The following is a 24484-nucleotide window of genomic DNA, read 5'->3' as shown; positions in this document are numbered from 1 at the left end:
CTCGCACAGTGATTGCTGGACATGGGCACCAGCGACCCCCGTGACCCAAAATGGAATAAGCGGGTAAAGATAATGGATGGATATATATAATATATATATACACTGTATATGTATGACACACACACGCACACACATTATTTTATAATGACAGATTTGTTTTGTAAATTCTTAAACTGATATTTACTCACATTTTAGTACAATTTTAGCTTTATGTGTGTTTTTTTCTTCTTTTATTTACCATCATTTATTTCAAGTGTGCTTTAATAATTCTGGTTTTATGATGGGTAATGTGTTGTGTGCTGCTGTAATGCCATTCTTGGAACCAGTCTGTATTGAAAAAGAGATGTTTAAGTCGCAATCAGATCTAACTGGTTAAATAAAGGTTTAAAATAAAATATTAACATGCAGCCTCCCAGCAACAAAGAGGCCAGGCTCAAATGAACTGTCAATGGACTGTACTTATATAGCGCTTTTCTATCTTATCAAGACAATCAAAGCGCTTTACACTACAATCTGTGTCCTCATTTACCCATTCATACAGTACTCTACTAGATCTCTACAAAGGTAATTGAACAAATCATTCTAAAAAGAGTAATCAGTATTTATCACTTTCATACACTGATGTCCCGCTCAACATGGGAATATAAGCATAACTTTGTTGTCGTGAGTGTTACGTTGTGGAGGTTTAGCACGTAGCATAGCATTGCTAAACTAACTACAGTAGATATGTGCTAGATCATGAACAGAGTAGTTCCAACACATACCGTTATACTCTGAAATTGTTCTAACATTGTTTCACAAAATGATTGATATAGAATTTTTTTGTCTACTGGACAAAAAGTGATCGGAGCATATTCTTGACATCTTCAAGGGCAGATCCTTGCAAATGATATTTGAAAGCCAGACTCAACAATGTTCTGTGGTGAGCGCCACTATTTGAGTTCCTTCACATTTCCTTATTTTTGGGATTAAGTAAAAACTGCGCTTTGCCGAAATGTCTCCCCGGTTGTAACATTCTCTAACCAAGCACGAAACAACCATTGCAATTACCTTGAAGAAAAAAAAACTCGGGAAAAATTAACTAAGCTGTATCTGCAGCTAGGTTAAATAATATAGCCCCACAACAGCCAGAGCCTTAAGGAAATCAGGTTGAATCTTAGTTATCCCCAGAGCCCTGCAGTCTCAAAGCTTTTTAACCATGGTGACCTCAGCCACAGTTATGGACAGACCACCCCTGAAGTCCCCTGAATCTGCTTCCTTCATGGAAGATGTGCCAGTCGGATTGAGAAGGTCCGAGAAGTATTCCTTCCACTTCCTGATGACATCACTGGTTGAGGTCAACATCACCTCACCTTCACTGAACACAGTGTTTGTAAAGTGCTGCTTTCCACTCCTCAGCCACCTGAGGTTTTGCCAGAATCTCCTCGGAGCCGACCGAGAGTCGTTATCCAGGGCCTCATCAATTTTCTCCCACTTCCAAGCTTTTGCCTCAGCAACATGCAAGGCTGTGGACCATTTAGCCATCCAGTACTCCTCAACTGCCTCTGGAGTCGCACCAGCCAACAAGGCACGATAGAATTCCTTCTTCAGCTTGACAGTTTCCCTAATCCGGGGTGTCCACCACCAAGTTCAAAGATGGCCACCATGAGAAGCACCGACAAACTTGCGGCCACAGCTCGAGACAGCAACTGCAACAATTTAGGTGCAGAACATGGCGCACTTGGACTCAATATCCCACACCTCAGATGGGATGCGGTTACAGCTCTCCCGGAGGTGAAAATTGAAGATATTTCTGACAGGTTCTTCTGCCAGGCGTTCTTAGCAAACCCTCATTACACGTTTGGGTCTACCGGGTCTGTTTGGCATCTTCTCCCGCCTCTGACCCAACTCACTACCAGGTGGTGATCAGTTGACAGCTCAGCTCTTTTCTTCACCCAAGTGTCCAAAACAAATGGCCGCATATCGGATGACACGACTACAAAGTCAATCATCGATTTATGACCTAGGGCATCCTTGTACCAAGTGCACTTACTGACACACTTATGTTCAAACATGGTGTTTGTGATGGACAAACTATGACTGACACAGAAATCCAACAACAGAACACCGCTCTAATTGAGATCAGAGAGGCTGTTCCTCCCAATCATGCCCTTCCAGGTCACACTGTCATTACCCAATTGTGCATTAAAGTCTCCCACTAGACCCACACCAGCTCAGCGCCTTCCACCATGGGCAACTCCAGAGTGGAATAAAGTCCAGCCCCTCTCAAGGAGATTTGTTCCAGAGCCCATGCTGTGCATTGAGGTGAGCCCAACTATATCTACAGTAGTTAGTACCTCCCAACCTCACATACAAGCTCAGGCTCCTTTCCCTGCCAAAGAGGTTACGTTCCATGTCCCAAGAGCCATCGTTGGTAAGCCAGGATCAGAGTGCCAAGGTCCCTGCCTTAGGCCACTGCCCATGACATATGCACCGACTTGTATGACCCCTCCTGCAGGTGGTGGGCCCACAGGAAGGACACAAATGTTTCTTCTTCGGGCTGGGCCCAATCAGGCCCCATGGGTAGAGAAACGGTCGCCAGGTTCCTGATGACAAGCCCCTCTCCCAGGCTTGGCTCCAGGGTGGGGCCCTGGTAACCCAAGTCCGGGCAAGCGACACTGAACTCTTTGCTATAATTCATCCCTAGAAGTCTTCTGAATTGCTCTTCGTCTGACCTGTCACCTAGACCCAATCTGCCTTGGGAGACCCTACCAGGGGAAATTAAAATTGCCTCAGACAGCATAGCTCCTAGGATCATTCAGGCACACAAACTCCTCCACCACAATAAGGTGGCATTTCAAGGAGGATGATTCTCATCTTGAGCAAGTTTAAAGGCAACAGTGGAAAGGAAAAACTCCCTCATGAGGAAGAAGTGTCCAACAGAACCAGGTTCAGGACAAGCGGCCATCTCCTTCAACCAGTTGGGCTTGCTAGGACAGGAAGGAGTAACATATATACAATGGCAGGTCAAGAATTCAATGTTAAGATATAAATAATATCAAATGGAAACTATTCATTTGTAACAATTTATTTTAAGCAATTAGGTCAATTTTTCCTCCAGTAGTGTAAGCCTATTGCATCATAACAAGCAAACTCTAACAATAGGATTTATCAAAAATGAAAGTCTTAAACCCAGTTTTAAAAGTGGATAATGTGTCAGCCTTACAGACAGAAATTGGAAATTGCTTCCACAAGAGAGGAGCCTGATAACTGAAAGATCTGCCTCCCATTCTACTCTTGGAAACTCTAGGAACTGCAAGTAAGCCTGCAGTCTGAGAGTGAAGTGCTCTGTTAGGAAAATATGGGACAATAAGATCTGCAATATAAGACGGAGCTATGTTGTTGAGAGCTTTGCAGGTTAGAAATTAGATTTTTAAACTCTATTCTGAATTTGACATGGAGTCTATGGAGAAAAGCTAAAAATGAGAAATATGATCTGTCCTACTAACTCCCATATAAGGCTCTGGCAGAAGCATTTTGGATCAGCTGAAGACCTTTTAAAGATGTTTTTAGACACCCAGATAACAAACCATTGCAGTTGTCCAGTCTAGACATGATAAAATCATGAACCAGTTTTTCTGCATCATTTGTTTTTCATTTTGACAATACTATGCAGATGTAAGAAGGCAGTTCTTGTAATGGTTTTAATGTGGGGGTAAAAAGTCCTATCCTGATCAAAAATAACATCAAGATTTTTAACCATTTTAGAGCAGTTCCTGTAATAATATCAATATCATTATCAAGAATATCATTAGTGACTTTCACCAGTGCTGTTTTGGCTTCTCTTACGCATTTTAGACCCAGCCCCTTGCATCGAAAACTGCTGGAATTAACGTAGCACCAAGCTAGCAGCATGCAATACAGACGCTTTAGCTAAGATGTTACAGATGTAGTGCTCCACTTTTCTCACACATCGTAACCCCCCCACCACCACCACCACCACCACCACCACCACCACACACACACACACCCATCAACAACGTTCAGCACTAACATGGTGCTGTGAGCATGTAAAACAGAGGTGTCCTCCTCTTCCCCCGTGAGCACACTGCCAAGGCAGATGACCGAGAGCAAACACTGCATGAGGTGTGAAGTTGTTGTAGGTAACCAGTAAAACCTGGACTGGTTTTTTAGTGGTTTGAGTATTCTCCTATTAATCGAGCAGAATGGATTTGTTCACAAAATATAGAAACAGCACTGAGTGAACTAATTTTTGTGGCAAATGTTTGTGTGTGTGTGGGGGGGGGGGTGTATGAATATCATATAAATGTGGAGGACTCACGTCCCCTTCACATGTAATTGTTGGGATGCCTCTGATTGCATCACAGTAACAGCTTACAGAGAGGGGAACCCTCCATTTTCTTTTGTTTCAGTTGGAACCTCTGCTTATAGCTTAAATGGTTAATAAATATTTTTGATTAAAATGCTAAAAATTCCATTTTATATTCCTGGCACTGTTCCTGTTTTACATAAATAATGTAAGTTTGTGCACCTGTTGTGTCTGAGTAACTTCTGTTCCTCACAGGTGAACAAGACCATGGTCAACATCCCTGTGAGTCCTGCAGCTGGCGTTTCTGTCTTCAAGTCAGGGAAACATTACACTGTGTCCATGAACTTTGGTGTCATAGTTCGCTACGATGGAAACCATTTCGTGGACCTGAAAATAATCAAAGAGTAAGTCATCAGCTCGTTGTGTTGTCATATTTGGTCCTGATAAAGGTTTGTAAGCTATTTGGTCCTGATGCACATGACTCTTAAATCTGAGCTGCTCTTAGCTGTTCTCCTGGTCTTTAAAGTCTCAAATTTTATCATTGGATGTTCTGCAGAATCAACACATATAGAACACTTAACTTGATGTTCTTATGGTTCACAGCTATCAGAACAAACTGTGTGGTTTGTGTGGAGACTATAATGGAGATGCTAAAGACGATTTCCGTAGACCAGATGGAACCTTGACCAACAATGCTAATGACTTTGGACACAGCTGGAACACTGATCCAGAGTAAGGACATCGCCTGTGCAGAACTAATGAGTGACTGGTCACAAATATATGTTTACATTCCTATTTCTCCTACGGTGTGGAGGTTTGAATAGTTCTAAAGAAATCTTCACATCTGTAAAGACACACAAAATGATATTTTTTTTACAAAGGTCAAACAAGGGGTGAAGCTGGTGGGGGGCCATCAGTTCTACTGCAAGGAGGTCTGTGAGGACCTACCCACAAGTTTCTCATGTAGTCTGAGGTGTTCTCACCAAAACTAGCTTTGTTCCTCTTGTTTTGGAGAATGGAACAAGCTTTACACAACAGCTCAGCCACTCACATGACCAGAGGAACATTTTGGTACATAAACAGGTTTTTATCAGACCATTCCAGCACTTTAAACACCCACAGGACCAAAGTGCTGTACACATAATAAAACAATCATAGAATAAAGAACGATAAAAAAATTTTAAAAAAAAGTCAACATTACAGATGGTGTCAAAAGCCAGGGAGAAGAAATGGGTTTTAAGAAGGGATTTAAAGACAGACAGGGAAAAGGCCTGTCTGATGTTTAAGGGAAGGTGGTTCCATGGTTTAGGAGCAGCCACAGCAAAAGCACGGTCTCCTCTGAGCTTACGCTTTGTCTTTGGCACACTCAGGAGCAGCTGATCACATGTATCATACATACTGGGTGCCTCCCTAGGGAGGTGCTTCAGGCATGTCCAACTGGGAGGAGACCCCGGGGAAGATGCAGGACACGATGGAGAGACTATGTCTCTCAGTTGGCCTGGGAATGCCTTGGAGTCCTCCCAGAATAGCTGGAAGAGGTGGCTGTGGAAAAAGATGTCTGGGCCTCTCTGCTCAAGCTGCTGCCCCCGAGACCTGACTTCAGAACAAGCGGAAGATAATGGATGGATGGATGGCTGGCTGGCTGGCTTTGGTTTAACAAAGTTCACACAGGTCCTCTGGATGGGTTCTTCTTGATGAAATGTCTAAACTTTGAAACCGTCCAGAGGACCTGACTGAACTTTGTTAGATTTTTCTACCTAGATTATTGACCTTGAATATGGCTTCGGTTTAATTTAAATTAGTTCTATGATGTAATTTTTTTTCTTTTAGACAAAAGGTTTATTTATCCTCTTCATAAACTAGAGTAAATCTATGAATTGATTTTGATTATGTTTTTGTCACATGGTGATTCCTACACTTTGCTGAAGTGGATGTTTGTGCTGACAGGTGTAATAAGAAACCAAACACCACCCTCCCTGGATGTGATGAAGCAGAGGAGGAGCTCTATGAGAACTCTGAACACTGTGGTTTCCTGCTGGACAAAAACGGACCATTTGCTGTGTGCCACCACAAAGTCAACCCCAACGTATGCACACAGCACACATTCTCTCCTTTAGGAGTTACAATGACATGAAGGTTCATCTACATCTGATAAAACAGCTGTGAGGTGAACCTTCAGAACTCGATGAGTCACAGCTACAGTACTTTAATTTTCCACACATTAACTGAATCAGAACTCCTGTCAAAGTTGACTGACTTTGGTTTTGTCTTAAACACCATGAGTTGTGCTCATAATTGTAGAATTATGTGTTTGACTCTTTGCTACTGTTTACAGTAAAATAACAGGAAAGAAGGGGGGAGTTTTAAATTATTCATTTATTTTTCATTCAACCTTTATTTATCCAGGTTAGTCTCATTGAGTCAAGATGACTCATTTTCAAGAGAAACCTGTTTTAGACAGACAACATATAATGTACAGACAATATAAAACAATATAAAGCAATTAAAATAAAAGTAGTGTTATAAAACAATAAAATCAAGATGCCTTATAAAACAAGGTAAAATCCTAAAAACAAGAAAATATTTGCTTTGATTTTTTTCTATTGACTTTATTAAATGCTTAAAGTCCCCTAAAGAAATTAAGGTGGACAACTTCAGATCTATTTACAAGGTGTTCCAGGTTGCAGGGGCAGAGTAGGAAAAGGCCTTTTGATGAGTTCAGTCCGCACTGAGGGGACGTTGCAGGTAATGAAGGCCTGAGTGCATGCTGTAACTACACTGTCGATGTGACTTGTAGTCAAAGTCCAAAGTCAAAGTTTTTTTATTTTTCATTTGTACCACATGTGGTACATGTGGTGGAATGAAACTGTGTCCACAGGGTCCCAGTTACATCAAACAAAAATATAAACTGTGAAGAAAAACCGTAATAAGATCTAAGATATGAACTAAGAAATACGCTAAAGGAGGAGATAGGTTGTAGATTAGGTTTTAGCTAGATTGTAGGAGGAGATATAAGAAGGCAGCAGACCAAGGAGTGATTTAAAGATGAAAACGAACCAGTGTGAGGGCCTACATGTACATAATGATGACCATTTGACCAATGAATACAGATTGCAGTGATGGGTATGTTAGTTACAACCAGTTATGAACCTTAACGTGCTATGATAGACAGCACCCAAAATTTGCAAGGAATTGGCAGGGGCATTTATGCAAATAATGTCACCACAATCAATGGCTAGTAGGAAAGTAGTAGCTGCAAGATGTTTTCTGGAGTGTAGAGTTAAGCAAAATTTATTTCTGAAAAAGAAACCCAGATTTAATTTCAGTTTCTTTATCAAGCTTTCAACATGTGATTTTAAAGAGAGATGTACATTAACTAAAGTTGCCAAATATTTGTAAGAATCCACAAACTCAATAGGAACACCATGCATGAATGAGACAGGAGGGAGAGTTGCTGGCACCAACTTTCTGTTTGAAAACAACATCCCCTTGGTTTTATCAGAGTTTAGCACCAGTTTGAGATGGAACAAGTCAGACTCAATGATGTCAAATGCAGACTGTAGAAGCTGGAAAAACTTGGCAACTGTGTTTGCTCTACAATAAACAACTGAATCATCAGCAAGGAGGCGTAAAGAATGTTTTGACCTACATTACTTATATAAATCTTAAAAAGAGTGGCCCAAAACCTGAGCCTTTTGGCACACAATTAGTGACCGTTAAATAGCAAGACGAAGTACCATTGTGTCGAACACATTGCCTCTGACATGAGAGATACTTAGAAAACTGTAGGGATTGTGATTTTCTGGGTTCTGTCTTCTTCTGGCGATTTGTCATAGCCCTGCTCTCCTAATGTCTTTTTGTAATTAGTTACCTTTCTGCCTCCTGTTTATGTTTCCCAGCTGTTTGTTTTACCATCATTAGTGTCATGCATTTAAGCCTGTGTTTCCCTGTCCTGGGCAGCTGATGATTGTCTGGGTTCTCCTGTTATAAGCCTTTCTCTGTGATCTTCTACGTGTTCTCCTTTTGAGTAAGTTTTGCTGCCATGTTGGCATTTTGTTTTGTTTAAATAAATATATTTAGTTTACTCCATGGAATCTCTTGTGATCCACTTGCACCATTGGATCTGATCCTGCAAAACCAGCACTTTTTCCGACAGAATGATCGGCTCACAACAAGGACTTAGCAGGTAGACGTCTTGGGCTGATTATGGAGCCCAAGAACAGGTGTCTGTCATCTGGCAGAGTGGATTCTGGAGTGAACCGATCCAGAGCCAGTGACACCACAGCCTGGAGATTGAGGATTTGCCATCACCCCTTCTTGTCGAGAAAGAAGAAAGGAGGGAGACTCAGCTCAGGGCAAACCACCACCAGAAGAAGGGCCATTGAAAAAGTAAAGCCAGAACCACCAGTTTTCTACTCCATCCTACACCCATTTCTCCCCAAACCCAGCTCGAAGAGTGGGGGAGAGTTTCTCAGAGGGAGGGGCAATCGAGCACCCGTTCGTCAATGGGACAGCTGAGCACAGCCCAGAGGGTTTGCTGGGAACGTCTGGCAGAGTCTCCTGTGAGACGGAGTTTCAACTCACACCTCCGGGAGAACTTTGAACATGTTCCAAGGGAGGTGGGGGACATTGAGTCTGAGTGGACCATGTTTCGTGCCTCTATTGTCGAGGCGGCTTACCAGAGCTGCGGCCGCAAGGTTGTTGGTGCCTGTCGCGGCGGCAACCCTCGAACCCGATGGTGGACACCGTCGGTGAGGGATGCTGTCAGGCTGAAGAAGGAGTCCTATCAGGCCTTTTTGGCCTGTGGGACCCCAGAAGCAGCTGATGGGTACCGGCAGTCCAAGCAACATGCGGCTCTGTGGTCTTATTGGCTTCATCAGATCGTGATCTACAGCTTTCACTGGAGCGGTTCGCAGCCGAATGCGATGCGGCCGGGATGAAGATCAGTTCCTCCAAATCCGAGGCCATGGTCTTGAGCCAGAAAAGGGTAGAGTGCCCTCTCCGGGTCAGGGAGGAGGTCCTATCCCAAGTGGAGGAGTTCAAGTATCTTGGGGTCTTGTTCACGAATGAGGGAAAAATGGAGCGTGAGATCGATAGGCGGATAGGTGCAGCGTCTGCAGTGAAGTGGGCGCTGTACAGGTCTGTCGTGGTGAAGAGAGAGCAGAGTCAAAAGGCGAAGCTCTCAATTTACCGATCGATCTACGTTCCCACCCTCATCTATGGTCACGAGCTTTGGGTTGTGACCGAAAGAAACAGCGGCAGAAGCGTCTGACCTGGGCTACAAAGAAGCAGCACTGGACTGTTGCTCAGTGGTCCAAAGTACTTTTTTCAGATGAAAGCAAATTTGGCATGTCATTCGGAAATCAAGGTGCCAGAGTCTGGAGGAAGACTGGGGAGAAGGAAATGCCAAAATGCCAGAAGTCCAGTGTGAAGCACCCACAGCCAGTGATGGTCTGGGGTGCCATGTCAGCTGCTGGTGTTGGTCCACTGTGTTTTATCAAGGGCAGGGTCAATGCAGCTAGCTATCAGGAGATTTTGGAGCACTTCATGCTTCCATCTGCTGAAAAGCTTTATGGAGATGAAGATTTAGTTTTTCAGCATGACCTGGCACCTGCTCACAGTGCCAAAACCACTGGTAAATGGTTTACTGACCATGGTATTACTGTGCTCAATTGGCCTGCCAACTCTCCTGACCTGAACCCCATAAAGAACCTGTGGGATATTGTGAAGAGAAAGTTGAGAGACACAAGACCCTACACTCTGGATGAGCTTAAGGCCGCTATCGAAGCATCCTGGGCCTCCATAACACCTCAGCAGTGCCACATTCTGAAACTTGGTGAACATCTGTATCTTCTCAGGACCTATGAAAAAGTCGCTTGGAGCCCTGGTCCAAACTCAAAAGGAAGTCGGCCATTTTGGGTCAAAGGGTCATTTATGGGCGTTTCTAATGGCGAATTTTAACGAACTCCTCCTAGGAATTTTAAAGGATTACCTTCAAACTTGGTTGATATGCCCTTAACCCATTGCGGAGTAAAAGTTATCAAAAGCTTTTGGTTTCGTATATGATAAAAGGGTGTGGCCAGGCCTCAAATTTGCACTTCACGCCATAAATTTCCAAACGCTTAAACTTTCACAATGAAAGACCGAAATGCACAAAACTTGGTATGAATCATACCGGTTGGATGCCCGACGATCCACTGTGGTCATGTTTTGACGTGATCAAAGCCCCGCCCCCTCAGAACAGGAAGTCTGTTTTTTAACTTGGAATGCTTCCTCTTTGACACCATTGACCTAATCAGGATGATCCTGTGTTAGAAGACAGATAATATGGTCTGACTTGATTTAAAACGCAAACAGTTTTTGCTTGAGGATGTGGGCGTGGCGGCGTGACGAATTAAGAAGTGACGCTGTTGCAATACGTTTGGCTCTAAATTGCACAGATTTCAGCCGAGGTGCACCACAATCACTATGATCGACCATTATCCACCCCTTGAACAGGTATCCATGATAAGTGGCCAATAGCCTCCACAGCGCCACCTACATTTTTCCTACAGTTATAGCTCAGTGATACAAATCCAATTTGCACCAGATTTATTGTGCGTCATCAGTGACAACTTTTAGACACATTGATATTGTAGTTTAACACATGACTCTAGTGCGCTCCCTAGATTATTCCAACAGTTAGATCTCAATGATACATTTTCCTATCCACACCAGATTTTTGGTGCTTAATCTGTGAGCATTTCTAGACACATTGGTGTTGTTGTTTAACATATGACTCAAGTGCGCCCCCTAGATGATTCAAACTGTTATATCTCAATGATACATCATCCGATCGGAACCAGATTTTTTTGTGCATGATCAGTGACCAAGTCTAGACACATTGATGTTGTGATTTAACATATGACTCAAGTGCGCCCCCTATATTATTCCATCTGTTATATCTCAGTGATACATGATCTGATCTAAACCAGATTTTTTTATGCTTCATCAGTGAGCACTTGTAGACACACTGGTATTGTTGATTCATGACTTGACTTAAGCACGGCCCACTCGGAGAAGAAACTGATGATTATTGGGTGACTCTTCCAGCTTGCCACTGTGTAAGATATAATTCTGAAACCATATTTGCTAACTGTTGATTACCACTTATGACATGTTGAAAAGCCTAAAGGAAGTCCTTTACATTCGCAACAAAACAGGAAGTGACAATAAGTCCTGTCCGGAAGGTCGGATTTTTGCCAAACTTGTAAGGCTTGTAGCCGGACTCATACTGATATGGGCTGAAGGTGATTGCAAAGATTCGGCATATGCACGCTCTGGTGGACGTGTGTGGGAATCGAATGAGAGCGTTCGCGATGGCGACTGGGCGGAGTCGCTGGAGCTCCCGCGGTCACCGTAAGGCCAGAGCAGCGCTTTGCTGCGAGGGCCTTCAATGCTGCTTGCAACTTTAATTGTGTTTGTTTCCTTAGTTTCCCCTATGTCTAGTTCTCAGGTTCTACCTGTCAATTTTTGGTTTCTCCCTCGTGTTTCCCCTTGTGCCCTCCATCCTATTGCTTCCCCCTACCTCTCAGCCAAATTTGGAGTGGTGGTCTAGTTCTGTCTTCCTCTGGTGTTTTTGTCTTAGTCCTGCTCTGTTGCTGTCTTCCTGTAATTAGTTAGCCTTATGCCACCTGTTTGTGCTTCCCAGCTATTTCTGTTTTACCATCATTAGTGTCATGTGTTTCCCTGTCCTGGGCAGCCGATCATTGTCTGGGTTCCCCTGTGCTGCTAAACCTTTCCCTTGTGGTCTTTTACATGTTCTCCTTTCCAGTGTTTTGCTGCCACATCAGCGTTTTGTTTTGTTTAAATAAATATATATTTATTTTACTCTGTGGAGTCTCTTCTGGTCCACCTGCACCATTGGGTCCGATCCTGCAAAAAACAGTGCTTTCTCTGACAAAAACCAACCAACAGTGTGATCTGAGAAAGCAATATCTGAGAGCTTATGGCATAAGATGTCATGATCTACAGTATTAAAGGCTATGGGCAGGTCTAAGTAAAGTGTAGCACAGTAATTTTTAGCATTCAGTGTTTCAACAACATGATTAAAAACCTTTATTGAAGCATCCTGATGCATGCTGAAGCAGTCATTGTGCTATGATGTTTCCTGAAGCCAGTTTGGTGGGAAGATAAAATGTTACGAGTCTAAATACTTCTTGACTTGAGTATTTACCAGTTTTTCTACAACCTTAGCTAAAATAGAGTTTGGAAATTGGTCGGTAGTTGTTCAGTGTAGTGGGGCCTCCTCCCTTAAATAATGGTAGAACAACAGCTGTTTCCCAAACATCTGGAACATTAATATGTTAAATAGAAAGTATAAAAATGTGTGAAGTTCTGGAGACTGGATTCAGCATTTTAACGCAGACTGTGTTCCTGTCTCCAGAGTTATTTTAGGGACTGTGTCTTTGACTTGTGTGAACTGGATGGAGCCAAGGCCATTCTGTGTGAAGCCATTGAGGCCTATGTCAACGAGTGCCAGGATCGTGGGGTCACCGTCAGACCATGGAGAAATGAGACATTTTGCCGTGAGTATTAATGGAACTAAAACCTCCAGAAGATTGGGAGGAAAGGAGTAAACATTTACACCGTTTTAAAAAAAATGCTCCCATGGCTTTCTCTAGTTTATTTTGATTTATTTTATTTTTGTCAAAGTCTAAGCAAAGTTTAACTAACTTTTACTGACAGCAAAACAATAACAGAAAGTGAAAATGTTTAATGCTTACAATGATTGCAGTGAACCCACTCAGTCCTAGATTTCTCTCTGACAGCAGTCATAGATAAAACCAACCACACTCTCTTCACTGTACTACATTTAACATGTTCAAGGAAACTACATAACGTTATGACAGTTTTTAGTTTTAGTTTTCAAGAAAAAACAATTCAAATATCTTCCACTTGTTCTGGTCAAGTCTAGGCAGCAGCAGCCAACGGCGCCTGATTAATTTTTGAGGTTGGTGGCCATGGAGGGTCGTGGGGATCCTTCATCACCTTGCACTCTCTGTTCATACGCACCTTGAATTAGAGTTGCATTCGAGCCCAAAACATCTGATCCGACCCGAGCGGCCCCAGCCCGCAGTCATAATTTCCGAACCCCACGACGAATTTACAGTAATTACAGGTCCGAACCCGAAAAACCCCCCAACATTTTTAATTATTTATTAACGGTCAGAGATGCACAGCTGAATAAAAGGGGTAGACAATTTGGAGCTGAGAGGTGTTTGTCCTTTCATGGCCGTAATAGAGCATTTAAACCCTGATTCTACCTGCATTCTGATTTCTTCAGACACGGACCTGTCTCTGACACATCTGCTTTGGGATCTCACCTGTTTGGGTCGTCGGCCGCGTGCATCCACTGAGTGTAGCGGCTGAATGAACGTCCATTTGGGCGATGGATCGCTGCCTGGCAGTATAGTCCCATCTGAATCTTAACTGAACTTTTTACCTCTTTCAAGGCCGATCAGCTCTCGGCGAAATGGTCGCGTGCGGCTGATGAAAATATGGCAGGCCATGTTATCATATAAATGGATTGCGGCTGATCCTGACCTGATTAAAAGCCCAGCACCGATGCAGCCCACCCATCCAGCACATTATCATGGCCCAGCCCACCCTGAATTAGGGCCGAGTGGGGCCGGGCTTAGGGCTTGGGTTAGAAATGACAGCTCTACCTTGAATGGCAGGCGCACATGTTAAATTTTGCCACACAGTAATGTACCTAGGTACTTTCACAGTTATCAGATTTGGAAAAGTTTGCAACAAAAGTCTTTCTTTTGAAAATGAAAAAAAATATATAAATATATGTAACAAACTGCAGTCATGAATAAGGTATTCTTTTTTCACAGAGTGCTGTAGATAGATATTTCTCTGTTTATCAAAAGTACAGCATTGTTAGTGAAATGAATAGCGTCGCTTTTGTTTGTCTCATCATTACCGTTCACAGGTTTTGACCACTGCATAACCTCAATTAATTCACCTTGCAAGTTTACAACTAAGATAACATTTGATTTAATTAGCTAAACAATGATTTTTAAAACTAAAATAGACTATTTTTTATTTAATAGACAAAGTTTAATTATGCTTCATACTTTTACCTGTATTGACTAACCTTCAAGCAGCAATTAACATTTAAATAATGAAAAGTTCTATGTCATATAGGCTTCGCCCTTTAAGGCTGTCGCTGATGGGTTTATCCCGTTATGCGCAAGCATCATACTGAAAAAATTAGTCCACGCCCACCTGCTGTGTGGGCCCCACCCGATCCGTATAAATTACATTAAGAGCGGGTAATCTGCTCCCATTTTTCTTCAGCAAGCTAATATAATAAAACAACTGACCTATTCATCGAGATGTCCAGCTCCAGCACCATCCGCTTGTGTCCCTCCTGCAAGACCGGTTACTTGCTCAGCTTCGACCGGCACGACACCTGCGAGGGATGCCTGGGTCCCCGCCACGTCGCCCGCGCTTCCTCCTGCCGCCTCTGTGACGAACTTCCACCGGAGGAAAGGCAGAGGAGAGCAGCCTTGTTTAAGGCTACCATCGAGGACTGCCTGTCCGTGGCGGGAGACTGCTCGCTGGACGACGCCATGGATTTCTTCGACGCCGGCTCTCGGAGTGATTCGGATGATTCCTCTGGGACCGGTGATGTTAGCAGCAGCCCCGACACTCGTTCCATCCCGGGGAGCGCAATGTTGGAAAGAGGGAGGCCGAGCGGATGCTCGACTCCCCCGGGGTTTCCCGCCTCAATGACCACACCGCTCCCTGCCGTCGGCGCGCTCCTCTTGGAGCTGCCCGCCATTATCCGGGAAGCTGCTAACGTAAAGGGGCTCTCCGTCCCCCCCCCCCCCCCCCCGCTCAGATCGGATGATCTTGCGGGAAGGTTTGGCTCCACGCCGGCTCGCCGTCCTGATCCCATTTGGCCTCGTTTTCCAGCGGTGACATCGTACTGGAACGAGGCCGCAGCCGGTCCTGGTAGGTTAAGGGCGCCCGTCTCTACTTACGCCCCCATCACCAGAGTGGAGGGATTCACCGAACGGGGTTATCCCTCGGTACCCCCCCTTGAGCCAAGCCTCGTGGAAGCCTTCGGAGCGAAGCTGTCCAGGTTGGAGAAGCGTCCCGTCCCTCCGGGGAAACACGACCAGGCGGTGACCGCGCTCTCCAACCGAGCCCACCAGTGTGCTTTTCAGGCGGCCGCAGCTAGCAACAACGTGGCGCTGCTAGCATTTAGCATGTCGAAGAGGCTGGAGGCTGCAGACCTGCCAGAGGAGACAAAGAGCTCCCTGTGTAAATCGGCAGACGCCATCCTCAACATGTGCGCCGCTTCCACGGTTTGCCTGTCGAGGATTGCAGCGTGGATGACGGTAATCCAACGTTCCACCTGGCTTCGTCACTCTCCCTTGCTGCCGGAAAAGCTGCACAAGGACTTGATGGAGGGCCCCATCACATCGGACGCGTTGTTCGGAAGCAGCTTAAAGACCATGCTGGCGAACTCGAAGCAGTCGGAGGAGATGTCGGAAGCTGTGCGCCATCTCATCAAGCCGCGCGGCTCATCCCGTCCCCCAGCCCGCTGGAAAGATCGTCGCGAGCAGAGGCAGAAACATCGACGCTCCACAGCAGCAGCAGCTTCGTCTCGCTCAGCTCCACCACCAGCCCCGCCCGTCAGAGACCACCCCCCCCTCCTTCCGGCAACCTGCACTTCAGCGTTTCCCCAGAGATCGCCTGCAGACGGCGCTCGGGGCAAACAAACCGCAGAGCTCACGAGGGAGAAGATTTAAGAAATGACGGTCTGCGGAGGATGTGTGTATAAATGACATAGGAATTGAAATAAATTATTTTTCAATGATCAAAGTGTCTGTTTTTAGCCAGTTTGTAAGCTCGAATGAGCTCACAGCCGCTACACACACATCCTCCACACATAAAGAGCCGGTGTCCTTAAATAAAGGTTTTTTAAACCCACCGCCGCTCCAACACATGTCGAGACGCTCACGCGACACCACGGTAAGCGAAATAACTCGTTGTCAATCAGACCCGCACGATCACCACCCAAGCGGTGTTAAACGCGCACCCGAGCGAGGCAAGCAGCCTCCATCCAAACGGCGCTGTGTTGATGATGCACGCACAGCTGCCCGGCGCTCACCGGCTCACATCGGTATAAATGTGGGACCGCAGGCCGGGTCCGGTGGAGGCCCCCGCTCTCAGCGAAAACAACACACGCCTCACCTGAGCAAACGTGAGCAGCCGTCATCCACCGCGTCTCAGCGATCGGCAGATCACGGCGGCATAAGCGTGAGACAGCTGAACGAATCCAGTGACGAGCCCCGCCCCCAGCGAGAGCGGCGCGCGTCCCTCCAGAGAAAACGTGCGCTCCCGCGAGGCTCACAACCTTCACTTCGACAGCACGGCATTGATGAAGTCACGCCCTCCGCCTCTCAACGTTCGCACAGCGACGTTAAACGTGCAGCCCCACGACGTCATCAGCTGGCACACGCTTCGCCTCGGCACACACCGCCCCGCCCAGACATGAAGGTTGGTTCGCGATCCAGACACAGCGCACGGGCGCGCGCAGAACAGCCCTTTCGAGGAAGCCTCGCCTTGGGTCACGCGGAAAACATTTCCGCGACGCATGACGGCGGTCGAGGCGGAGGATTGGATGACATCCGTTCAAAACACGGCGCATCATTTAAACGCACGTCCACTCCACGAACGTTACGCAGAGTGGCAAAAAACCTGCTCGCCGGACAGATGGATGGACAGAGTGTTGTGCAAGGGTTACACGCTGCAATTTGCAACCCGACCCCCTCCGTTCGGAGGAGTTATAGAGACGGTCCTGTCATCACCAGACCAAATCTCAGCCTTAAATGCAGAAGTTCAGGAGCTTCTGATAAAAGGCGTAATCTCAAGAGTTCCCAACGGAGAGGAAAACACAGGGTTTTACTCACGCTACTTCCTGGTCCCCAAAAGGACCGGAGGGATGAGAGCGATTCTGGATCTGTCAGCTTTCAACAAAGCGATCATGAACAGACCGTTTCACATGTTGACAAACAGACAGCTGTTGGACAACATTCAGAGAAACGACTGGTTTGTTTCCATCGATCTAAAAGATGCTTATTTTCACATACCGATCATCCCAAAACACAGAAAATTTCTGCGTTTCGCTTTTCAGGGGATGAAGTATTAGTACAACAGGCTGCCTCAGGGCCCGAGAGGGAACATGGTTCTAATAGCTCAGAGACATAAAGGGGTGCGAGGCCATTTAGACACTTATAGGGCAACAGGAGAATTTTAAAATCTATTCTAGTACGGACAGGGAGCCAGTGAAGGGAGGACAGAACTGGTGTAATATGCTCAAACCTACATGCTCTGGTTAAGAGCCAAGCAGCAGCATTCTGGACGAGCTGGAGATGCTAGATGGAGGCCTAGCTGACCCCAGCATAGAGTGCATTACACTAACTCTTCCCAAGAGACTTCCAGCCTTGTAATGTGGGATACCTTTAAGGCCTACATCAGAGGCCAGATCATTGCCTACTCAGAAAAAAATAAATAAAAAACAGTCCACTTGTGAACAGAATAACCTAATGCAACAAATCAAAGAGATCAACGTAAAATGTGCACATAATGTGTCCGGAACTTTTTTATTCAATTTCAATTCAGTTTATTTATATAGCTTCATATCACAACAAAATTGTCTCAAGGCACTTTACAGGAACATTCACATACATAGAAAAGCCAATTAGTAAAGTTCTCTATCTAAGGAATCCAGCAGACAAGTTGAATCTTGGCTTCGTTGCAGTCTCCCATCCTGAGCAAGCACAGTGGCAACAGTGGAAATAAAAACTGCCTTTTAAAGGAAGAAACCTCCAGCAGAACCAGGCTCAGGACAAGCGGCCATCTGCTTTGACCGGCTGGTTGAGAGGACAGGAAGGAGAGACAGACGAACACAGAATGGTAGGTCCAGATATAGGTCCAGGTGTACTTGAAAGATGAAAAACACATGTTAAGGATAGAAAAAAAAATTACAAATACAAAACAGGTTGATCAGGGTAAGTAAAGACAGTAGCAGAGTGAAAATTGTGGTCAGTTTGTCCTCCAGCAGTCTAAGCCTATAGCAGCATAACTAAGGGACAGCTCAGGAAACCCAAGCCAACTCTAACTATAGGATTTAGCAAAAAGGAAAGTCTTAATCTCACTTTAAAACTGGATAATGTGTCAGCCTCACGGACAGAAATTGGAAGTTGGTTCCACAAGAGAGGAGCCTGATAACTGAAAGCTCTACCTCCTATTCTGGTTTTGGAAACTCTATGAACCACAAGTAAACCTGGAGTCTGAGAGCAAAGTGCTCTGTTAGGAAAATATGGAAGAAGAAGATCTGTAATAATAATAATAATCTGAATAATAATAATAATAAGATGGAGCTAGGCTGTACCCAGATAATAAACCATTGCAATAGTCCAGTCTAGACGTGACAAATGCATGAACCAGTTTTTCTGCATCATTTTTAGATAAGATGTTTCTAATTTTAGTGATATTACGCAGATGGAAGAAGGCAGTTCTAGTAACATTTTTAATGTGGGGGATAAAAGACATGTCCTGATCAAAAATAACACCAAGATTTTTAACATTAGAACTGGAGGCCAGATTAATGGCATCCAAGGAGGTGAAAGACTAAAAATGTATTCCTAAAATGCTCAAGTCCAAAAACAAAAACCTCAGTATTGTCTATGTTCAAATGAGAAAATTAAGGGTCATCCAGGTTTTTATGTCCTTAAGACATTCTGGTAGTCTAAGTAACTGATATGATTCATTGGGTTTAATGGACAAATTTAATTGTGTGTCATCAGCATAACAATGAAAATTTATCCCATGCTGTTTAATAATTTTACCTAATGGAAGCATATATTTATGTAAAGAGTATTGGCCCAAGCACTGAGCCCTGAGGAACGCCATGACTAACTTTGGTGTATGAAGAAGATTCATTATTTATATTTACAAACTGGAATCTATCAGATAGATATGATTTAAATCATTTTAGAGCTGTTCCTGTAATACCAGTATCATATTCAAGCCTCTGTAGTAAAATATCGTGATCAACTGTATCAAATGCAGCACTGAGGTCTAACAGGACCAGTGTAGACACAAGTCCATTGTCTGAGGCCATGAGAATATCATAAGTTACATTTACTATTGCTGTTTCTGTGCTATGATAAGCTCTAAACCATGACTGAAACTCTTCAAACAGATTATTTCTTTGTAAATGTTCACGCAACTGAACTGCAACTATTTTCTCTAGAATTTTTTAGATGAAAGTTAGATTAGATATAGGTCTATAGTTGGCCAGAATTTCTGAATCAAGATCAGACTTCTTAAGTAAAGGTTTAATTACAGCAACCTTAAAGCACTGTGGTACATAAACATTCATTAAAGACAAATTAAGTAGATCCAAAATGTGGACATTAATTAGGGGAAATACCTCTTTAAACAGTCTGGTTGGGATGGGATCTAGCAGACATGTGGATGGTTTGGATGACGTTATTATTTTTGACAATTCAGAGAGCTCAACAGGACTAAAACTGTCCAAACATAAATCAGGCTCTAGTGACATTTTTAAAATTGCCTCATTTGACAGGGGACTAGAGATAGAAGGAAGGATGGTTTGAATTTTCTCTCTAATTGAAATAATTTTATTTATAAAGAATCTCATGAATTCATCACTACTTATAGTTGTAGGGATACATGGTTCAACAGAAATGAGACTTTTAATTAGTCTAGCAATAGTACTAAACAGAAACCTATGGTTATTTTTATTCTACTCTATTAAGATGAGTAATATAAAGTTTTAGCTTTTTTCATTCAACCTTTAATTATACAGGTTAATCCCAATGAGCCTCGGGGATTTACAAGAGACCTGATTTCTTTAACAAAGAGTGATGACAACAGTGGATAACAAAGACACCAATAGACAATCATAAAAGGAGCATACAGATTTTTTTTTTTACAAATTAAAATAAAATAAAATGACAACCAAAAGGAAAAAGTAGCGAAAAAAACCCCAGCTAGATTATAAAGCGATGTAGAAAATTAAAACAGAAACATGTCTGCATTAGTTCTTGCCAGGAACTTAACATATGTTTAAAGCCACTTAGAGAGGTCAGGTTCGGGAGAGCTTTACGGAGAGCTTTTTTATATGTTAGCAGACTATCTTTCCAAGTTAAATAAAATTCTTCAACATTAGTAGAGCGCCATTTTCTCTCCTGGTTTCTAGATGCCTGCTTTAAAGTACGTAACTCAGAATTGAACCAAGGAGCCAGTTTCCTCTGACTGATTACTTTCTTTTTCAGTGGAGCAATTTTATTAAGTGAAGTTTGCATTGAAGTTGTAAGATGATCAACTAGATGATCTAAGTCACTGTTCTCTGATGCATTACTCTGCAAGACAGAGGAAAACATTGATGGAAGAGATTGTTTAAATTTGGTTACAGCATTTTCTGATAAGCACCTGCTGAGATGAAATTTACTCTCAGTGACTGTGTAGTCATTTAATGTAAACTCAAAGGTTATAAACAATGGTCGGACAGAATAGGATTTTGAGGAACTATTACCAAGTCCTTAGTCTCTATACCATAGGTAAGAACAAGGTCAGTGTGATTATGAGAGGTGGCTGTGACTGAGTGGTTAGAGCAGTTGTCCTCCAATGCAAGAGTTGGGGGTTAGAATCCACCATGCCGAAGTGTCCCTGGGCAAGACACTGAACACCTCATAGCCTCTGATGTGTGTCCCATTAGTGTATGAATGTGATAAAACACTTATTAGTCTCTTTAGAATGATTTGTTCAATTAGCTTTGTAGAGATCTAGTAAAGTGCTGTATGAATGGGTAAATGAGGACACAGATTGTAGTGTAAAGCTCTTTGAATATCTTGAAATAAGATACCATACCATTTTATTTATAGAGCACTTAAAACAGCAACAAGGCCAACCAAGGTGCTGTACAGACAGAACAACAGACAACACACAAAGCAATACACAAAATCAAGTGAATCAGAATATAGACAAAAACAATGCAGATAATAAATATGACGACAAACCAGTATGGAGCATACAGGTTCAAAACACAGATCCTCTGGTGTTGAAAGCTACTGAATAGTAGTGGGTTTTTAAATGGGATTTGAAAACCGAGAGGGAGGGGGCCTGTCTGACAAGCAGAGGTAACTCGTTCCAAAGACTTGGTTCTGCTACAGAGAAGGCCCTGTCATCTCTTCGCTTAAGACGAGTTCCTGGAACTGTGAGGAGCAACTGGTCCGCTGACCTCAGGGAATGTGGAGGGACATACGGTTGTAGCAAATCAGAGAGATGGGGGGAGGGGGGGCAAAACTGTTCAGCGATTTGTAGGCATACAGGAGTATTTTGAACTGGATTCGAAAGTGAACCGGTAACCAGTGCAGTGAGGCCAAAACTGGTGTAATGTGCTCTCTTTTGCCTGTACTGGTTAAAAATCGGGCTGCTGCATTCTGGACCAGTTGTAGTCGTGCAATGGAGGTCTAACTGATACCAAACAGGAGTGAATTGCAGTAATCAAGCCTAGATGTAATGAATGCATGTATTACTGTCTCCAGGTTATTTTTGGACAATATGGGCTTCAGTTTAGACAGTCGCCTCAGTTGGAAGAAACATGATTTAACAATCATATTTACATGATTGTTAAGTTTCAGGGAAGGGTCCATTATCACTCCCTGATTAGTGACTCTGTTTTTCTGACAGAGATAGAGTGGAAAGGTCGATGCAGTGGTTTGTGATCATGTCGTTGAGAGGGAACAACATGACTTCAGACTTCTTTTCATTGAAACTTAAGATATTTAAAGCCATCTAGTCCCTGATGTCAGACAGGCAGTCAAACAGAGGTTGAATAGAGCATGTACCACTATGTCTTAGGGGGAAATTAATTTGACAGTCATCGGCGTAGAAGTGAAAGGGTATGTTGTGTTTCCGGGAAATAGCACCAAGTGGCAGAAGGTATAAAGAAAATAGGAGGGGACCCAGGATGGACCCCTGCGGAACCCCCCATTTAAGCTCTGTCGCTGCAGAACTAAAATCCTTGATGGAGACACAAAGGGATCTGTCAGCGAGGTAGGATCTGAACCAATTGAGGGCTGACCCTGTGATGCCCACCCACTGCTCCAACCTAGCAATGAGGATCTCATGGTCGATGGTGTCAAAGGCGGCTGTAAGGTCCAATAGGACAAGCAGTACAGAATCACCAGTATCTGTGGATAAGAAAATGTTGTTAAAGACCTTCAGCAGGGCAGTTTCAGTGCTATGGAGAGGTTTAAAGCCAGATTGGAATAGATCTAAGATGGTGTGATCCTCCAGGAAGCACTTCAACTGGGACTCGACTATTTTCTCTAGTAGTTTAGAAACAAATGGGAGTTTGGAGACAGGCCGGAAGTTGGATCCGACTGAGGGGTCAAGGTTTGTTTTTTTCAGGAGAGGCTGGACAGCAGTATGTTTAAAGGATTTTGGCACCACACCAGTGGATAAACTGCTGTTTACTATGGCAAGAATGGACGGACCTAGAGTAGGAAAAACCTTCTTTAGTAGTCGAGGGGGGACCACATCAAAGGGGGAACCAGAAGGTTTCAAGCTGCACATGATCTGTTCTAGAGAAGATATAGTGATGGGTTCATAATGGTCAAATACAGCTACAGATTGAGGTGGGATGGATGGGTCATGAGTTGGAGGGGAAATGAGAGCCCGGTTGGTCGCAATTTTTTCTAAAAAGAAATGCAAGAAGTTGTTGCACAGCTCAGTCGAGGCTGCCAGAGGTGATGGTTCAGTGAGGTGGAGAACAGAGTTTAGGGTGGAGAAGAGGACACGTGGGTTGTGAGAGTTTGAGGTAATGATATCAGAAAAGTATTTGGATTTAGCAGCTTTTACTGCTTTCTGATAACAGTGCCAACTCTCTTTAAGTATTTGGAAAGAGACCTGCAGCCTGTCTTTCCTCTACTTTCGTTCCGCCCTCCTACACTGCTGTCTAGCGGCCTTGGTGACGTCACTCAGCTAAAGTTCTGCTCTGAGTTTTGATTTTCTAGTTTTAACAGGAGCGAGATCATCCAGAGTCTTTAAGCAGACAGAGTTCAACTGGGATGTCAGCTCCTCAGTGGAGGTGAGAAACACCGGGGGCTGAATTATCATTTCAGAGTTATAAGCATCTGTGAAACGTGTGGCTGTGAAGTGGTTAATGGTCCGGCTGCGACGTGCAGGAATGCACGACTTAGGAGTTAGATGGAGGAGGGTAAACTCAAACTGGACTGGCAGATAGAAAGGTGCTATGTATCTACTGTCCATTTACCTTGAAAGTGAGTAGATCTTCGGACGTTTTGGGTAAAACCAATTGACTCTATTAAATTTTCACTATCTACATCTACATGTATATTGAAATCATTATTATGACTTTATCAGTATTTAATAGTAAATCAGTTAATAATTCTGAGAATTCAGACAAAAACTGAGAGTAAGCGTCTGGTGGACGATATATAACAACTAGTAAAAGTGGCTTTTCTGATTTCCATTTTGGATGAGAAAGAATGAGGGACAGCGATTCAAAAGAATCATAACTAATAACTGGTTTAGCATTAATCAATAATCCTGACTGAAAAATAGAAGCTACTCCTCCACCTCAGCCAACAATAGGAACATGAAAATTTAAATAATTAACAGGAGTGGATTAATTTATACTAACAAAATCCTCCTGTTGTAGCCAAGTTTCTGTAAGACAGAATAAATCAATATGATGATCAGTTATCAGTTCATTAACTAACAGGGATTTAGAAGAAAGAGATCTGATGTTCAATAATCCACATTTAATGATTTTATGATTTTGCTCTGGTAAAGTAACTGTGTTTATTTTAATCAGATTTTTATGGTTTATATTTTTAGAGCTGATTTTTGGTTTATTTAATTTGAGCCGTGGGCGAGTTGACACTGTTTCAATGTGGGTGTGGGTGGGTAACAGAGGAGAAGCAGCAGAGAGGTGTGGAGGACTACAACTCTGCTTCCTGGACTGGACCCTGGGTTGTCAATAATTTGGGGGTTAAACAAAATCAGCCATATTTCTAGAAAGAAGAGCAGCTCCGTCCAAAGTGGGATGGA

General features: G+C 43.6%; 1 protein-coding gene across 1 annotated transcript in view; it reads left to right on the top strand.

Moving 5' to 3' along the window:
- Nucleotides 1-24484, top strand: part of zanl (zonadhesin, like) — a gene marked incomplete in the record, with an annotated part of 443805 nt that overhangs the window by 100415 nt on the left and 318906 nt on the right. The window contains 4 exon segments of the mRNA XM_037681443.1: nucleotides 4565-4713; nucleotides 4913-5041; nucleotides 6257-6395; nucleotides 12735-12876. Coding sequence (XP_037537371.1) covers nucleotides 4565-4713; nucleotides 4913-5041; nucleotides 6257-6395; nucleotides 12735-12876 — 559 coding nt within the window.

Source organism: Nematolebias whitei, chromosome 1 (assembly GCF_014905685.2).
Source record: "Nematolebias whitei isolate Nwh7 chromosome 1, NemWhi1, whole genome shotgun sequence".
Classification (NCBI taxonomy): Eukaryota; Metazoa; Chordata; class Actinopteri; order Cyprinodontiformes; family Rivulidae; genus Nematolebias; species Nematolebias whitei.
The sequence above is the reverse complement of the archived record's forward strand: the minus strand, read 5'-3'. Positions and strand labels throughout refer to the sequence as shown.